The sequence below is a fragment of the Conger conger genome, chromosome 19, assembly GCF_963514075.1.
Source record: "Conger conger chromosome 19, fConCon1.1, whole genome shotgun sequence".
In the NCBI taxonomy this organism is placed as follows: Eukaryota; Metazoa; Chordata; class Actinopteri; order Anguilliformes; family Congridae; genus Conger; species Conger conger.
In genome coordinates, this window is record NC_083778.1 from 21,897,437 (window position 1) to 21,912,083 (window position 14,647).

The 14,647-nt window shown below is 53.6% G+C and overlaps 1 protein-coding gene across 1 annotated transcript in view; it reads left to right on the forward strand.

The window, feature by feature from the left end:
- LOC133119411 (filamin-C-like) overlaps window positions 1–14,250 on the forward strand; it is a 39,410-nt gene extending 25,160 nt beyond the window's left edge. The window contains exons 24-47 of the mRNA XM_061230002.1: window positions 289–449; window positions 806–973; window positions 1,565–1,688; window positions 1,847–2,003; window positions 2,487–2,676; window positions 3,152–3,175; window positions 3,289–3,536; window positions 4,707–4,806; window positions 4,962–5,102; window positions 5,195–5,323; window positions 5,499–5,672; window positions 5,774–5,935; window positions 6,711–6,914; window positions 7,331–7,483; window positions 7,705–7,827; window positions 8,314–8,562; window positions 8,886–9,155; window positions 9,394–9,531; window positions 9,664–9,779; window positions 10,940–11,072; window positions 11,609–11,785; window positions 12,294–12,512; window positions 12,645–12,851; window positions 13,294–14,250. Coding sequence (XP_061085986.1) covers window positions 289–449; window positions 806–973; window positions 1,565–1,688; window positions 1,847–2,003; window positions 2,487–2,676; window positions 3,152–3,175; window positions 3,289–3,536; window positions 4,707–4,806; window positions 4,962–5,102; window positions 5,195–5,323; window positions 5,499–5,672; window positions 5,774–5,935; window positions 6,711–6,914; window positions 7,331–7,483; window positions 7,705–7,827; window positions 8,314–8,562; window positions 8,886–9,155; window positions 9,394–9,531; window positions 9,664–9,779; window positions 10,940–11,072; window positions 11,609–11,785; window positions 12,294–12,512; window positions 12,645–12,851; window positions 13,294–13,481 — 3,955 coding nt within the window. The 3' untranslated portion in view covers window positions 13,482–14,250. The remainder of the gene's footprint in view (window positions 1–288; window positions 450–805; window positions 974–1,564; window positions 1,689–1,846; window positions 2,004–2,486; window positions 2,677–3,151; window positions 3,176–3,288; window positions 3,537–4,706; window positions 4,807–4,961; window positions 5,103–5,194; window positions 5,324–5,498; window positions 5,673–5,773; window positions 5,936–6,710; window positions 6,915–7,330; window positions 7,484–7,704; window positions 7,828–8,313; window positions 8,563–8,885; window positions 9,156–9,393; window positions 9,532–9,663; window positions 9,780–10,939; window positions 11,073–11,608; window positions 11,786–12,293; window positions 12,513–12,644; window positions 12,852–13,293) is intronic.
- The last annotated feature ends 397 nt before the right edge of the window (window positions 14,251–14,647 follow it).

Below are 14,647 nucleotides of genomic sequence, written 5' to 3' on the forward strand. Positions count from 1 at the left end.
GTCACATGGTCTCTTCATCACCTGAACTACTGTTTGGAGGTCTAACTAACATTGACATGGCAGGATCCTGTGGGTCAACTCGTGAGATTGACAGCTTTGCCATAACGTAATGCGGACACATATGAACCAGAGAGCACTGTACATAACTGTGACAGCAGCAGTAACATCTCTCTATCCCCCTCTCTCCCTCTCCCTCTCTCCTCCTCTCTCTCCTCCTCTCCCTCTCTCTATCCCCCTCTCTCCCTCTCCCCCTCTCTCCCTCTCCCTCTCTCCTCCCTCCCTCCACAGGGGCGCTGGCACCGGGGGCCTGGGTCTGGCCATCGAGGGCAGCTCGGAGGCTAAGATGTCCTGCAAAGACAACAAGGACGGCAGCTGCAGTGTGGAGTACCTCCCCTTCACGCCCGGAGACTACGACGTCAACATCACCTTCGGAGGACACCCTATCCCAGGTAGCATTGCGGTCCTGCTGACAAATCCTCTCTTGCTTCGGAAAGGACCAAAAGGACAATAACCCATCAGCTCTGCAGCCCTGCTCTAATATACTGTAAATCCTTATACAGGACTTAAAGTAAATGAGCTATGAATATAAACTAGGGGAGCAGTGAATTTTGGATATTTATAGTCATTACAAAATACAGTTTAGCTAGGATTCCACAACTGTATATTGTATATAGTACTGAGTATTTAGTATACAGTATACAGTGTATAGTATATCGTTTATAGTATGTAGTATCTCTCCTATTGCTGATGAATGTGAGAGGATGTGTGAGTAATCGTGTGTGTGTGTGTGTGTGTGTGTGTGCAGGCAGCCCGTTTCGCGTGGCTGTCCGGGACGTGGTGGACCCCAGTAAGGTGAAGTGTTCGGGTCCAGGGCTGGGGAGCGGGGTCAGGGCCCACGTCCCCCAGACCTTCACTGTGGACACCAGCAAGGCTGGGATCGCCCCTCTGGAGGTGCAGATACTCGGGCCTACAGGTGAGGAGACACCACACACACACTCCACACACACACACAGACACGCACACACACACACACACACACACACAGACACACACACACCACACACACAAACACACACAGAGACACACAGACACACACACACAGAGACACGCACACACACACACACACACACAGACATGCACACACACACACAGACACATATGCACACACCACACACACTCACACACACACACACACACACACACACTCACACACATACGCACACACACACTCACACACACACACACACACACACACAGACACACACCACACACACAGAGACACACAGACACACACACACAGAGACACGCACACACACACACACAGACACACACACACACACACAGACACACACACACACACACACACCACACACACACACAGAGACACGCACACACACACAGACACACACACGCACACACACCACACACACACTCACACACACATACACACACACACACACACACGCACACACACACAGACACACACACACACACAGACACACACACACACACACAGACACACACAGACAGGTGCTGATCGCTGCTCCGTTTCTCCTCTGCACAGGCACGGCAGAGCCAGTCAGCATCAAGGACAACAGTGACGGCACACACACGGTGAACTACACCCCGGCCAGTGATGGTCCCTACACCGTGTCCGTGAAATACGCCGCCCAGGAGGTCCCCCGCAGGTGAGGCCAGAGCATCTGTGCGCTCTCACTCTCTCCTTCTCTCCCCTTCTCTACCTCTCACTCTCTCCCCTTCTCTCTCTATCTCTCACTCTATCTATCTCTATCTCTCCCTCTATCTGTCTCATTAAAATGTGAATGTGGTGTGTGTCCCTCTGCAGCCCGTTTAAGATCCGGTCTCTGCCGGCTCATGACGCCAGTAAGGTGCGGGCCAGCGGGCCGGGGCTCAACGCCGCCGGGGTCCCCGCCAGCCTCCCTGTGGAGTTCACCATCGACGCCCGGGACGCAGGAGAGGGGCTGCTGACCGTCCAGATCCTGGTGAGACACACACACACACTCACACACACACACACTCACACACACACTCACACTCACACACTCATACATGCACACACACACACACGCACACACACACACACACACACACACTCACACACACTCATACATGCACACACACACACACGCACACACACACACTCACACACACACACACGTACACACACACACACACACGTATACACACACACACACACACACACACACACGTACACACACATACATACACACACATACACACGTGTATACAGACACATACACACACACACACACTCACACACACATACATACACACACACACACTCACACACACACACGCAGTACACACACTCACACACACATACACACATACACATATACACACGCACACACACACACACACAGAGTACAGTAACAGTAACGTGAGTTAGTGTTGGTTACAGTAATGTGAGTAGTTACTGTATTCGTCACTCCCGCCCTGCTCAGGACCCGGAGGGGAAGCCCAAGAAGGCGAACATCAGGGACAACGGTGACGGCACCTACACCGTGTCCTACGTGCCGGACATGACCGGCCGCTACACCATCACCATCAAATACGGCGGAGACGAGATCCCCTACTCTCCCTACCGCATCAACGCCCTGCCCACCGGGGACGCCAGCAAGTGCCTGCTCACAGGTGAGTCCTGCCCCCCTCCTCACCTGCCCCCCCTCACCTCACTTGCCCCACCCGCCCCCTCACCTCACCTGCCCCACCTGCCCTCACCCGACTCACCTGCCCCACCTGCCCCCTCTCACCTCACCTGCCCCACCCGCCCCCCTCACCTCACCTGCCCTACCTGCCCTCCCCCCACTCACCTGCCCCCCCTCACCTCACCTGCCCCACCTGCCCCCCTCACCTCACCTGCCCCACCCGCCCCCTCACCTCACCTGCCCCACCTGCCCTCACCCGACTCACCTGCCCCCCCTCACCTCACCTGCCCCACCTGCCCCCCTCACCTCACCTGCCCCACCTGCCCTCCCCCCACTCACCTGCCCCACCTGCCCTCCCCCCACTCACCTGCCCCACCTCACCTCACCTGCCCCAACCGCCCGACCCTCTCATTCACATTACACTGCAAACGTTCAAAACATTTATTCTTCTTTATTCACAGTGTCTATTGGGGGACATGGACTGGGTGAGCCAACCACTACTTTGTTACAGTGATTAAATGTATCAGAACGCAATACTAGTGTGCTTAATTTGCATTTCACACGGAGACGTTTCATGATGTGACCTGGTTGTCCGCAGGCGCTGGTCTGGGCCCCAGCATCCAGATCGGACAGGAGACACTCATCACCGTGGACGCAAAGGCTGCTGGGAAGGGAAAGGTCACCTGCAAGGTGTCGACCCCCGACGGGGCGGAGCTGGACGTGGACGTGGTGGAGAACCACGACGGCACCTTCGACATCTACTACACCGCCCCGGAGCCCGGGAAGTACGTCATCACCATCCGCTTCGGAGGAGTCAACATTCCCAAGAGCCCCTTCCACGTGGCGGTGAGTCCCTCCTGCCCCGCGGCACTGTGGGTAATCCGTACTACTGAGGGGCCGCGTCCGAACCAGCGCACTCGTCTAATATTGAGCGTGCGAGTCCTCTTCTGTGCCCAATAGTAGACTAGTGCGCTGGTTCTGACAGCATATGGAAGCTCCGCCCACTTCTGGTTGATACGCAGCCTCACCATCCCTGTCAATCATGTACATTTTTACCTGGACTTGTGACTTACCTGACCTGACCTGACCTGACCTTACCTTGCTCACTAGGCCTGTGAATCCCTGCCTGTTGCTGAGGAACCATGTGACAGCCAGCAGGCACAGCAGCCCTACTCCCCCTACCAGGGCCCCCCCCCACACTGGGTATAAACCACTACCCCCCCCCCCCCCCCACCCACTGCCATTTTGTGAAATCATTTCCTCTCCCTCACCATCCCACTGCTGTCTATCTCACTGCGGCGACGGTCAGAAATGCCCTCTCGTGTTTTACTCCCACTGAAGCCTGTCTCCACTGAAGCCTGTCTCCGCTGAAGCAGAGCCGTGTTGTTACAGGAGGCTGACGGCTCCATGACTGAACATGACTTTAATTTCACAAATCTGCCGCTCTGGCGTGGCTAGGCAAACGGCCAGGCAGGGTGAAGGAGGAGTCAGCGACTCACAGCTGATCTGTGATCAAACGGAGAGACGCAGTGATTACCTGAGCCAATAAGTGAACCGATCAGTTAAATTAACTGCGCGTATCCTCTGCGCAGATGGGATTTTCTTCAAGTGGAAATTTCAAAAGCTCTCCCTTCTTTTAAAAAAAGGAGAGGACTTGGTTTAGTGTCCGTACGCCACTGAGGGGCATATCTGTCTCAATTCACCTCACGCTTCATCCCTCCATTCCTCCAGCCACCCCTTCTTTACTCCTTCACCCCTTCTTCACTCCTTCTCTCCTCCGCTCACGGTTTGCCTCTCAGCCACTCTCAGTACGCCTGTGTGTCACGCGCAGTCCTCCGCTTGTGTGCACGGAGTTCCTCTGCTCAGCTCTGTTTTGTCCGCCAGCTCTTCTTCCTGTCGGGCCTACGAAGCCTGGGCCTCGCCTGACCTCCTCACCCAGAGCGAGGGCCTCTCCCCGGGCCCTGGGGTCTGCCTCCTCCCTGGGGCCGGATACTGATCCACTCTGTTTGCTTCCAGGCCACGGAGGAGCCCGTCGTCCCCGTGAGCGCCGGCGAGCCCTCGCTCCGCCCCTTCCACCTGGTCATCCCCTTCACCGTGCAGAAGGGCGAGATCACAGGTGAGCTCCCGCAGGTGTCCCCGCAGAGGCCTGTGCCCCACCGCCCTCTCTTCTCTGAGCCAGAGCTGATAAAGGCAGCGATCAATCCGTGCACTGGTGCCAGACCTGGAGTTTGGTGTTTAAGCGGTGCTGATGATGCGCTGTGTGATTGACAGGTGAGGTGCGCATGCCGTCAGGGAAGAAAGGCCGCCCCCACATCACGGACAACAGGGACGGCACGGTGACGGTGAAGTACGCCCCCACTGAGAGGGGACTGCACGAGATGGACATCAAGTACGAGGGCAACCACATACCAGGTACATACCCACAATGCACCGGGCCCCACACGCTGCGTGACAACACGCCCAGGCTCTGACGGGTTTGTCGTTCCCTTCCCTGGTGCCGACAGGAAGTCCGCTGCAGTTCTTCGTGGACGCCATTCTGAGTGGTCATGTGACGGCCTACGGCCCCGGGCTGACCCACGGCACGGTCAACAAGCCCACCACCTTCACCATCATCACCAAGGACGCCGGGGAAGGTACTGTCCCACCTGGCCCAATACACCCGAGCTGGTCTCGTCATACGTACATCGACTGATTTTAATAGTTTTTGCAACACAGCAATGTTGTAATGCTGCTGTAATGTTGTGGACTATTGTGTAATGTTATGCAGTCGCCATAGTAACCGAGTTCCCCCCCCTCCCCCCCCCCCAGGCGGCCTGTCTCTGGCCGTCGAGGGTCCGTCCAAGGCTGAGATCACCTGCAAGGACAACAAAGACGGCACCTGCACCGTGTCCTACCTGCCCACCGCCCCGGGCGACTACAACATCATCGTCAAGTTCGACGACAAGCACATCCCTGGCAGCCCTTTCACCGCCAAGATCACAGGTACTGAATTCAGTCACTGAATGTTTGTCATTGAAATGTAAAAGCCCTGACAATCCATGGTAGGACCTCCTGCATCACTGCCCCAAATTTGCGCCCTGCAGGAGACGACACCATGAGGACGTCTCAGCTGAACGTGGGCACAGCGACCGAAGTGTCGCTGAAGATCATGGAGACGGACCTGAGCTCTCTGACCGCCAGCATCCGCGCGCCGTCCGGGAACGAGGAGCCCTGTCTGCTGAAGAGGCTGCCCAACCGCCACATCGGTGAGCCGCCGTCCTGTAACCACAGCAACGGGAACCAGGGGTCCCGTAGCCACAGCAACGGGAACCAGGGATCCAGGGGTCCCGTAACCACAGCAACGGGAACCAGGGGTCCTGTAGCCACAGAAACAGGATTCAGGGGTCCCGAAACCATAGCAACAGGAGTCAGGGGTCCTGTAACCATGGCAACGGAAACCAGGGGTCCCGTAACCACAGCAATAGGAGTCAGGGGTCCCGTAACCACAGCAATGGGAGTCAGGGGTCCTGTAACCATGGGCTGTGTGCTACACGACCTTCATAAGCCTCCATAAGCCTGGTCCTGGAGAGCCATGGGGTCTGTTGGTTTCTGTTTTCACATTACAATCTACAGACATTTCAGAGCAAGAAACCAGGCGCCACAAAGCTTTAATTGAGCAATTATGTGCTGAGTGACAACAAAAACCAACACACATCTATGACTCTCAAAGACCAGGAAAGTCTATTTATCCAGAGTGTGTTTACTTCCTGTTTCCTCCCTCACTCAAAGACATGCATGTCAGGTTAGGTGTGCTCCTGCCGTTGCCCTTGACCGAGGCTCTGGCCTCAGAGCTGGAGTTGGTCCCCAGGCGCTGCACTATGGCTGCCCACAGCTCCTCAGTAACTGAGACGGGTCAAGTGCAGAGGAAAAATTACCCCATGGGGTTCGATAAAGCATACTGTATCTTTACGGGGTGTATACCCCGTCCTGTATGTGCCCGTGTGAGGAGGTCTAACCGCCCCCTCTCTGGGATCTCCTCAGGGATCTCCTTCACGCCGAAGGAGGTGGGGGAGCACGTGGTGAGCGTGAGGAAGCAGGGCAAGCACGTGACCAACAGCCCGTTTAAGATCATGGTGGGCCAGTCCGAGATCGGCGACGCCAGCCGCGTCAAGGTCTCCGGCAAGGGCCTGGTGGAGGGCCACACCTTCGAGGTGGCCGAGTTCATCGTGGACACCAGGAACGCAGGTGAGGGGTCAGGGGTCAGGGGTCAGACTTACCACACACTGGAGTCAGGCTTAGGTATTTATTTAGGTTGCCTTGTTTTTAGAGAGACATATTAACACAGTATGAAACAATAATCGGATATGTTGTACCATAAAGGTGTAGTGCAGATGCTTCTTCCAGCATTTTCCCCTTGAAGTACTTTTCAAAGATAGTAAACTATTCAGCAATTCAACCCAGAGCTCAGTCATATTCAGATTGAAATTCATCATAACACTGAAAAATAAGGTCAGGTAACCTTGGAAACGTGACTGTACAGGTTTAAAGCAGGAGTTCACTGTTTTTAGACGAGGTTTGCACGGTGACACCAGGGCGTTTAGACTCCAGTGCAGGCTCTCAGGCTCAGAGACCCTCACACCCTGTCCCCGCTGTTTCCCCAGGTTACGGAGGTCTGGGGTTGTCCATCGAGGGTCCGAGTAAAGTGGACATAAACTGTGGAGATGTGGAGGACGGGACGTGCAAGGTGACCTACTGCCCCACTGAACCGGGCACCTACGTCATCAACATCAAGTTCGCCGACAAGCACGTGCCAGGTGAGCGCAGCGCCCCCACTGGCACGGGGTGGTATCGCAGCCCTCTCACAGAGAGTCACTGAACTTTAAGTGTAGAGCGTGCTGTCTCCTGACGTCAGTGAATAAGTGGACTCAGTATAATCGGGGCCAGGCCTTGTGGAAACAGGCTAGCAGCCCGAGGGCTTCGGGAGGGCGGGTGTTGAGTGGGGGGCTCTCCCTGACGCCCGGTGTTCGCTCCGCAGGAAGTCCGTTCACAGTGAAGGTGACGGGAGAAGGGAGGATGAAGGAGAGCATCACCAGGAAGAGGCAGGCCTCCTCCATCGCCAGCGTGGGCAGCACCTGCGACCTCAACCTCAAAATCCCAGGTGAGTCACGACCCGGTCCATACACTCGGAATCCCAGGTGAGAGTCAGAACACGGTCCACATGGTCAAAAAGACACCACCATCTTTTGAAAACCACATTAAAGGAATGCCGCACGGATTTCAGCGATGTTGACAGAGCTCGACCAGTAAAGTCTTCTTAGTTCTTAAGTAGTTAAGTTTAAAATGAATTTGATTGAATAATTTATGACATTAAATCAAAGTTGAATCCCCTTAATGCCCCCTGAATAGATTATGTACCTGCAAGTCTCCTGGTAACTTTTGTAGCACATTTCATAGCCGGAAACAAATCAGGCCACAAAATCAGGCTTGGCTCAAGTCTCAGTCCACTTCCTGTGTCCTCCATCCAGAGCTTCCTGTTTCATAATTTATTCTGTTCCTCCTCCTCTCCCCTCCTCTTCCTCCTCCTCCTCCCTCTCCTCCTCCTCCTCCTCCCTGTCCTCCCTCTCCTCCTCCTCCTCCTCCTCAGGGAGCTGGTTCCAGATGGTGTCGGCTCAGGAGCGCCTGACGCGCACGTTCACGCGCAGCAGCCACACGTACACGCGCACGGAGCGCACGGAGATCAGCAAGACGCGCGGCGGGGAGACCAAGCGCGAGGTGCGCGTGGAGGAGAGCACGCAGCACGGGGGCGCCGCAGACCCCTTCCGCAACGTGTTCGGCGACTTCCTGGGCCGCGAGAGCCTCACCAGCTTCGGCGGGATCCCGCAGAGACAAGAGGGTGCGTCAGAGAGTGCCCCCTATTGGCCGGAGTGTGAATAACCTACAGTGCAGCCGTGCATCATACATTTTAGTTCATTTTAGTGCTTATAACACTGTATGAAGGTAGTAGCTTTGTCATTTGTGTGCTTATAAGACTATTAGAAAGCAGTACAGTACTTCAATGCTTTCTTTATACCTCTGGTAAAGGGCATATGGTGTGTCTCACCCTTTATTTAATGAGGTATACTGTATTTTTGGAAGTATACATTTAGTTTGGGCTGCAGTTGTGAACTCTGCCATGGAGGGTCTCTCTGACACGGTGATCCCCTGCCCTGCCCTCAGGTGAGACAGGTACCCAGGAGATGACTGCGCAGGTGACCAGCCCCGGGGGCAAGATGGCGGACGCTGACATCATCGAGGGCGAGGACAGCACCTACAGCATCCGCTTCGTCCCGCTGGAGATGGGGCCCCACACCGTCAACGTCAAGTACCGGGGCCAGCACGTGCCCGGGAGCCCCTTCCAGTTCACCGTGGGGCCCCTGGGGGAGGGAGGGGCCCACAAGGTCCGGGCCGGGGGCACCGGGCTGGAGAGGGGCGTAGCAGGAGTCCAAGGTGCGTTTGGGTAACGGGGTGTTCTGTCCCATTGAGTGTCAATGTGTGCAGTGACAGGGGAGGGGCCTGCCTCCCTCTAGCTCTTTTCAAATTTTAAGGATTATTGGTATGAAAGACAGATAGTACAATACAGTATCTAGTAGCTCCATCGTTCTTGTGTGGTTACTCTCTTTTCCTTTTTCCCTCCCCCTCTCTCTCTCTCTCTCCCTCTCTCTCTCTCTCCCTCCCTCTCTCACAGGGGAGTTCAGTATCTGGACTCGGGAGGCAGGTGCTGGGGGTTTGTCCATCGCTGTGGAGGGCCCCAGCAAGGCTGAGATCTCCTTTGAGGACAGGAAGGACGGGTCCTGTGGGGTGTCCTACATGGTCCAGGAGCCAGGTAAACCTACAGAACCTGAACACCTACAGCACTCTGCTCTGAACACCTACATAACTCTGCTTGGACACACCTGGTGATCTGGTATTAGGTATCTGAGATCTGACGTTAGATCTTCCCCTGGTCTTCCCGCAGGTGATTATGAGGTGTCAATCAAGTTTAACGACGAGCACATCCCAGACAGCCCGTTCGTTGTGCCCGTTGCCACGGTATCGGACGACGCCCGACGACTGACCGTCACCAGCCTCCAGGTACGCCCGCTGACACCTGCACCTGTGCACACGCTCCTCTGCATCTCTTCATTTGTCCTGCAGCCTCCTGGCTTAGGTACCTGACTGGGACCTGGGGGGCCACACTAACACAAGGCCCTTAATGCCACATTACTCCATGGGGATTGTCCACTGCTTAGTCTAATCAACTGTAAGTCGCTTTGGATAAAAGCATCAGCTAAATAACAAATTATTATTGTAACTGTAATTGTTTCTGTTTGTTTGCATTCATAGTGTTCATTAGCTTAGCTTTCATACCACCCACATTGCTGGCGGTTTAATGAAGCACTGCTGGCTAGTTACACTGGTGTGTAGTGGTGTGCAGTGGCAGGGTAATTGGGGAATCCAGCGTGCAGTGTGGCCCTCGTCAGTGTACCCCAGGGCAGTGCCACGCCCAGGGGGCCCGTCTGCCGAATGGACACCCCCTGATTAATAGCGCTGTTTGCTCTGAGAAACGTTATATCCAGAGCTGGATCTGTGCCTTGGCCTGGCAGCCGGTGGTGATGATGATCGCAGGGATTAGCTGTGTCTCCGAGCTCATATGAGCGCTGTTACTCTACACCTGATCAATCTGCTCTTTGGGTCTGACCTGTGGTAATAAAAGACAGACAGACACACACACACACACACACACAGACAGACAGATGCACACACACACACACAGAAAATACACACACGTAGAAACACACAGACCTTCAGAGAGTAATAATGGTGGGGTTAATTTACAAAAATTATATCATTAATGTTTGTTAATGCTGACTGTATTGTATCTTATTAACATTTTGTTTTCAAAGTGGATAATCTCTCTCCCTCCCTCTCTCTCTCCCCCTCTCCCCCTCTCTCCCTCCCTCTCTCTCTCTCCCCCTCTCTCCCCCTCTCTCTCTCTCCCCCTCTCTCTCTCTCTCTCTCCCCCTCTCTCTCCCCCTCTCTCTCCCCCTCTCTCTCCCCCTCTCTCTCTCCCTCTCTCTCTCTCTCCCTCTCTCCCTCCCTCTCTCTCTCCCCCTCCCTCTCCCTCCCTCTCTCTCCCCCCTCCCTCTCTCTCTCTCCCCCTCTCCCCCTCTCTCTCCCCCTCTCTCTCTCCCTCTCTCTCTCCCTCCCTCTCTCCCCCTCTCCCCCTCTCTCCCTCTCTCTCTCTCTCTCAGGAGACAGGGTTGCAGGTGAATCAGGAGGCCTCGTTTGCGGTGCAGCTGAATGGAGCGCGGGGCGTGATCGACGCCAAGGTGCACACGCCCTCCGGCGTGACGGAGGAGTGCTACATCACCGAGCTGGACAGCGGTGAGCCCAGCCACACACTGTGTGTGTCCTAGCCAGCATTAGCCACGGCCAGAGCTCAGCTTATACTGTGTGTGTCCTAGCCAGCATAAGCCACAGCCACAGCTCAGTTTATACTGTGTGTGTCCTAGCCATAAACTACACCAGCATAAGCCACAGATACACAGCTGAGTTTATACTGTGTGTGTCCTAGCCATAAACTACACCAGCATAAGCCACAGATACACAGCTCAGTTTATACTGTGTGTCCTAGCCAAAAACTACAACAGCAATAATGACGAGGCATTCATTTATCATCTGGCATTTGTGCTGGTTAATAGAATTGAGATCCTGTAGAACAGCACTTTGTTTGCCCTAATTAGTGCAGTAGCACAGCTTCCATAACCACAAAGCATATGCCTGCAGAGAATGTATTCAAAATGCGTGCAAATGCAGGCATGTGGTGCATTTCCTGTCTGACAGAACCTGTAACTCCTCCCCTTCCTGTCCGGAAGAGAGGAAATTACATAACCTGTAACTCCTCCCCTTCCCGTCCGCAGACAAGCACGCGATCCGCTTCATCCCGCGGGAGAACGGCGTTCACTCCATCGACGTGCGTTTCAGTGGCGCCCACATCCCCGGCAGCCCCTTCAAGATCCGCGTGGGCGAGCCGGGGCAGGCCGGGGACCCGGGCATGGTGTCCGCCTTCGGCCCCGGACTGGAGGGAGGCACCACAGGTAGGACCGCGGCCCCAGCGCTCCGGCGCCACCTGCTGGCCTGGAGGACCGTTACTGTTACTATTAAAAACATCACTTGCACATCAATTGAATTGTGTTTATTTGACTTGAAGTTTATCAAACTGTGGACCTATGTACTGTATTTATATTGGGGGGTGACATGGCTCAGGCCGTAAGAGCAGTCGTCTGGCAGTCGGAGGGTTGCTGGTTCGATCCCCTGCCCGGGCTGTGTCGAAGTGTCCCTGAGCAAGACACCTAACCCCCAAATGCTCCTGACGCGCTGGTTGGTGCCTTGCATGGCAGCCAATCGCCGTTGGTGTGTGAGTGTGTGTATGAATGGGTGAATGAGAAGCATCAATTGTACAGCGCTTTGGATAAAGGCGCTATATAAATGCCAACCATTTACCATTTACCATTTATTGTTTGAGTATCTTGAGTTGAGCTTGTATGCCCTGTTGAGCTGACGGCAGACTGTGTTGTTCCCTGTGCTCTCTGCCGCCCCCTGCAGGTGTGCCCTCTGAGTTCATCGTGAACACGTGTAACGCGGGCCCCGGGGCCCTGTCCGTCAACATCGACGGGCCCTCCAAGGTGAAGATGGACTGCAGCGAGTGCCCTGAAGGATACAAGGTCACCTACACCCCCATGGCCCCCGGAAACTATCTCATCTCCATCAAGTACGGAGGGCCCCAGCACATCGTAGGCAGCCCCTTCAAAGCCAAAGTCACAGGTGAGACTAAGCTACTAAGGCCAGGAACTTAAACCGGAACTTACTCAGAGAAACAGGAACTTCCTGAAGCCAGGATGAAGTTCACAGCCATTTTGTAACACTCTCTCTCTCCCTCTCTCTCTCGCCCACCAGGCACCCGTCTCTCAGGAGGACACAGCCTGCATGAAACCTCATCCGTTCTCGTGGAAACCGTCACCAAGACGTCCACCGTGGGCGGAGCCTACGGCTCCATGCCCAAATTCACCTCAGACGCCAGCAAGGTGGTGTCCCGCGGGCCCGGTCTCACCAAGTCCTTCATGGGGCAGAAGAACCTCTTCACTGTGGACTGCAGTAAAGCAGGTGAGAGAGAACAGACACACACGCACATGCGCACACACACACACACGCACACACACACACACGCGCACATGCACACATACTCACACACACACACACATGCACACGCACACACACACACACGCACACACACACACGCACATGCACACACACTCACACACACATGCACACACACACACACAAGCACACACACACACACACACATGCACACACGCACATGCACACGCACACACACACACACACGCACATGCACACACACACACACACACATGCACAAACACACACACGAGTTCTCAGCTTTGCTTGGTATTCTTTCACGCAACGATGCTCTGCAGTTGAGGAATTCAGCAATTTTCATTGCAATGCATTCTGGAAGATGTGGTCTCTAAATCCAAACATCGAGAACAGTAACAGAAGAGTGACGGCGTCTCTCGTGCTCTTGCAGGGACGAACATGCTGATGGTGGGCATCCACGGACCCAAGACTCCCTGCGAGGAGGTGTACGTCAAACACACGGGCAACAGGGTCTACAACGTGACGTACACCGTGCGCGAGAAGGGCGAATACATCGTCATCGTCAAGTGGGGAGACGAGAACATCCCCGGGAGTCCCTTCCGCGTCTCCGTGCCCTAGAACCCCCCCCACTCCCCCCCTCCCCCCTCCCCCGACTCCAATGGACCTATCCCTGAAACGCACTAAAAAATGCAAAGACTTTCCTATTCAAGCATTCAAAGTGCCAAATCTTTATTAACCTTTGAGCATGCCCTTTGTGACATCATCGCAGCCATGTTCCATGCCAATCATCACAAACCAGGTTTCATTTCCCTTTGATGGAAATATTAATAATAACAGTTTCCTGATGAGTGTGAATGTAGAATTTGGAAACAGGTTCTTTCTTTTCAACTTGAATTGGCCAAATCTCATCAGTTTTTATGTTTTAATGAGCTAAACGCACCAGCTTCTTTCAGCCAAGGACACAAAAGCACAAAGTGCCATGTTTTGTACAAGCACAGGAAACCATCAGCAACTACAGTACTGTTAGGAGAATTTATTTATTTAGAGATTTTCTTTATGAAAGAAAATGTGTCTGTTTGAGAAGGCAAGCCAACAAACTGCATTATGGGAGAGTGCCTGTGCGGTGTCATGATCCAAAATCAAAAAGAATGTGATTGGTGACAAGGTTTTGTACGGTGAAAGACAGACAGATGTACCAATGGTTTGCTACATGAATGTTAAAATGGAAGTTGAAATCGTACTGCAGCCAAGAGTGACATTTTATAGTGTTTTTTGTATGTATGTATTAAGTGAAAAGAAAAAAAAAATCTAATGGTTTGATATATTAACCTGTTTGGTAAGACTTTGCAGATGTAATAAAAAATTAACTGCTAACTTGCCACAAAAATCACGTTTCGTCATGTTTTATTCGGAAAATGGATATATCATCATTGCTGCTAAACATTATTCAATATTGACTGAACAGATTTATGAAAGCCATGATATTTAGATGGCTCTCGGTCATCTAATATCATCGGTCCCGTTTTATGTTTGAGGAACCTTGCCCTCTGCTGGGGAAAATATTCCATTACAGGTGACAGCGAAATTGACCAATGGGTTCAAATTACTAAAACCAGGTGCGGTGAATCGGCAATCAACGCTGGCTGTTGAGCGCCAACAGTAAACACTTTCTCCTGTTCAACACGGTATTCGTTTGACATTTTAAGTAGGTTAAAATGAAGTTATGAAAACCGGAATTCAACGGCTTGAATTCAAAATGTTTAAATCTGAATATAATTATAGTA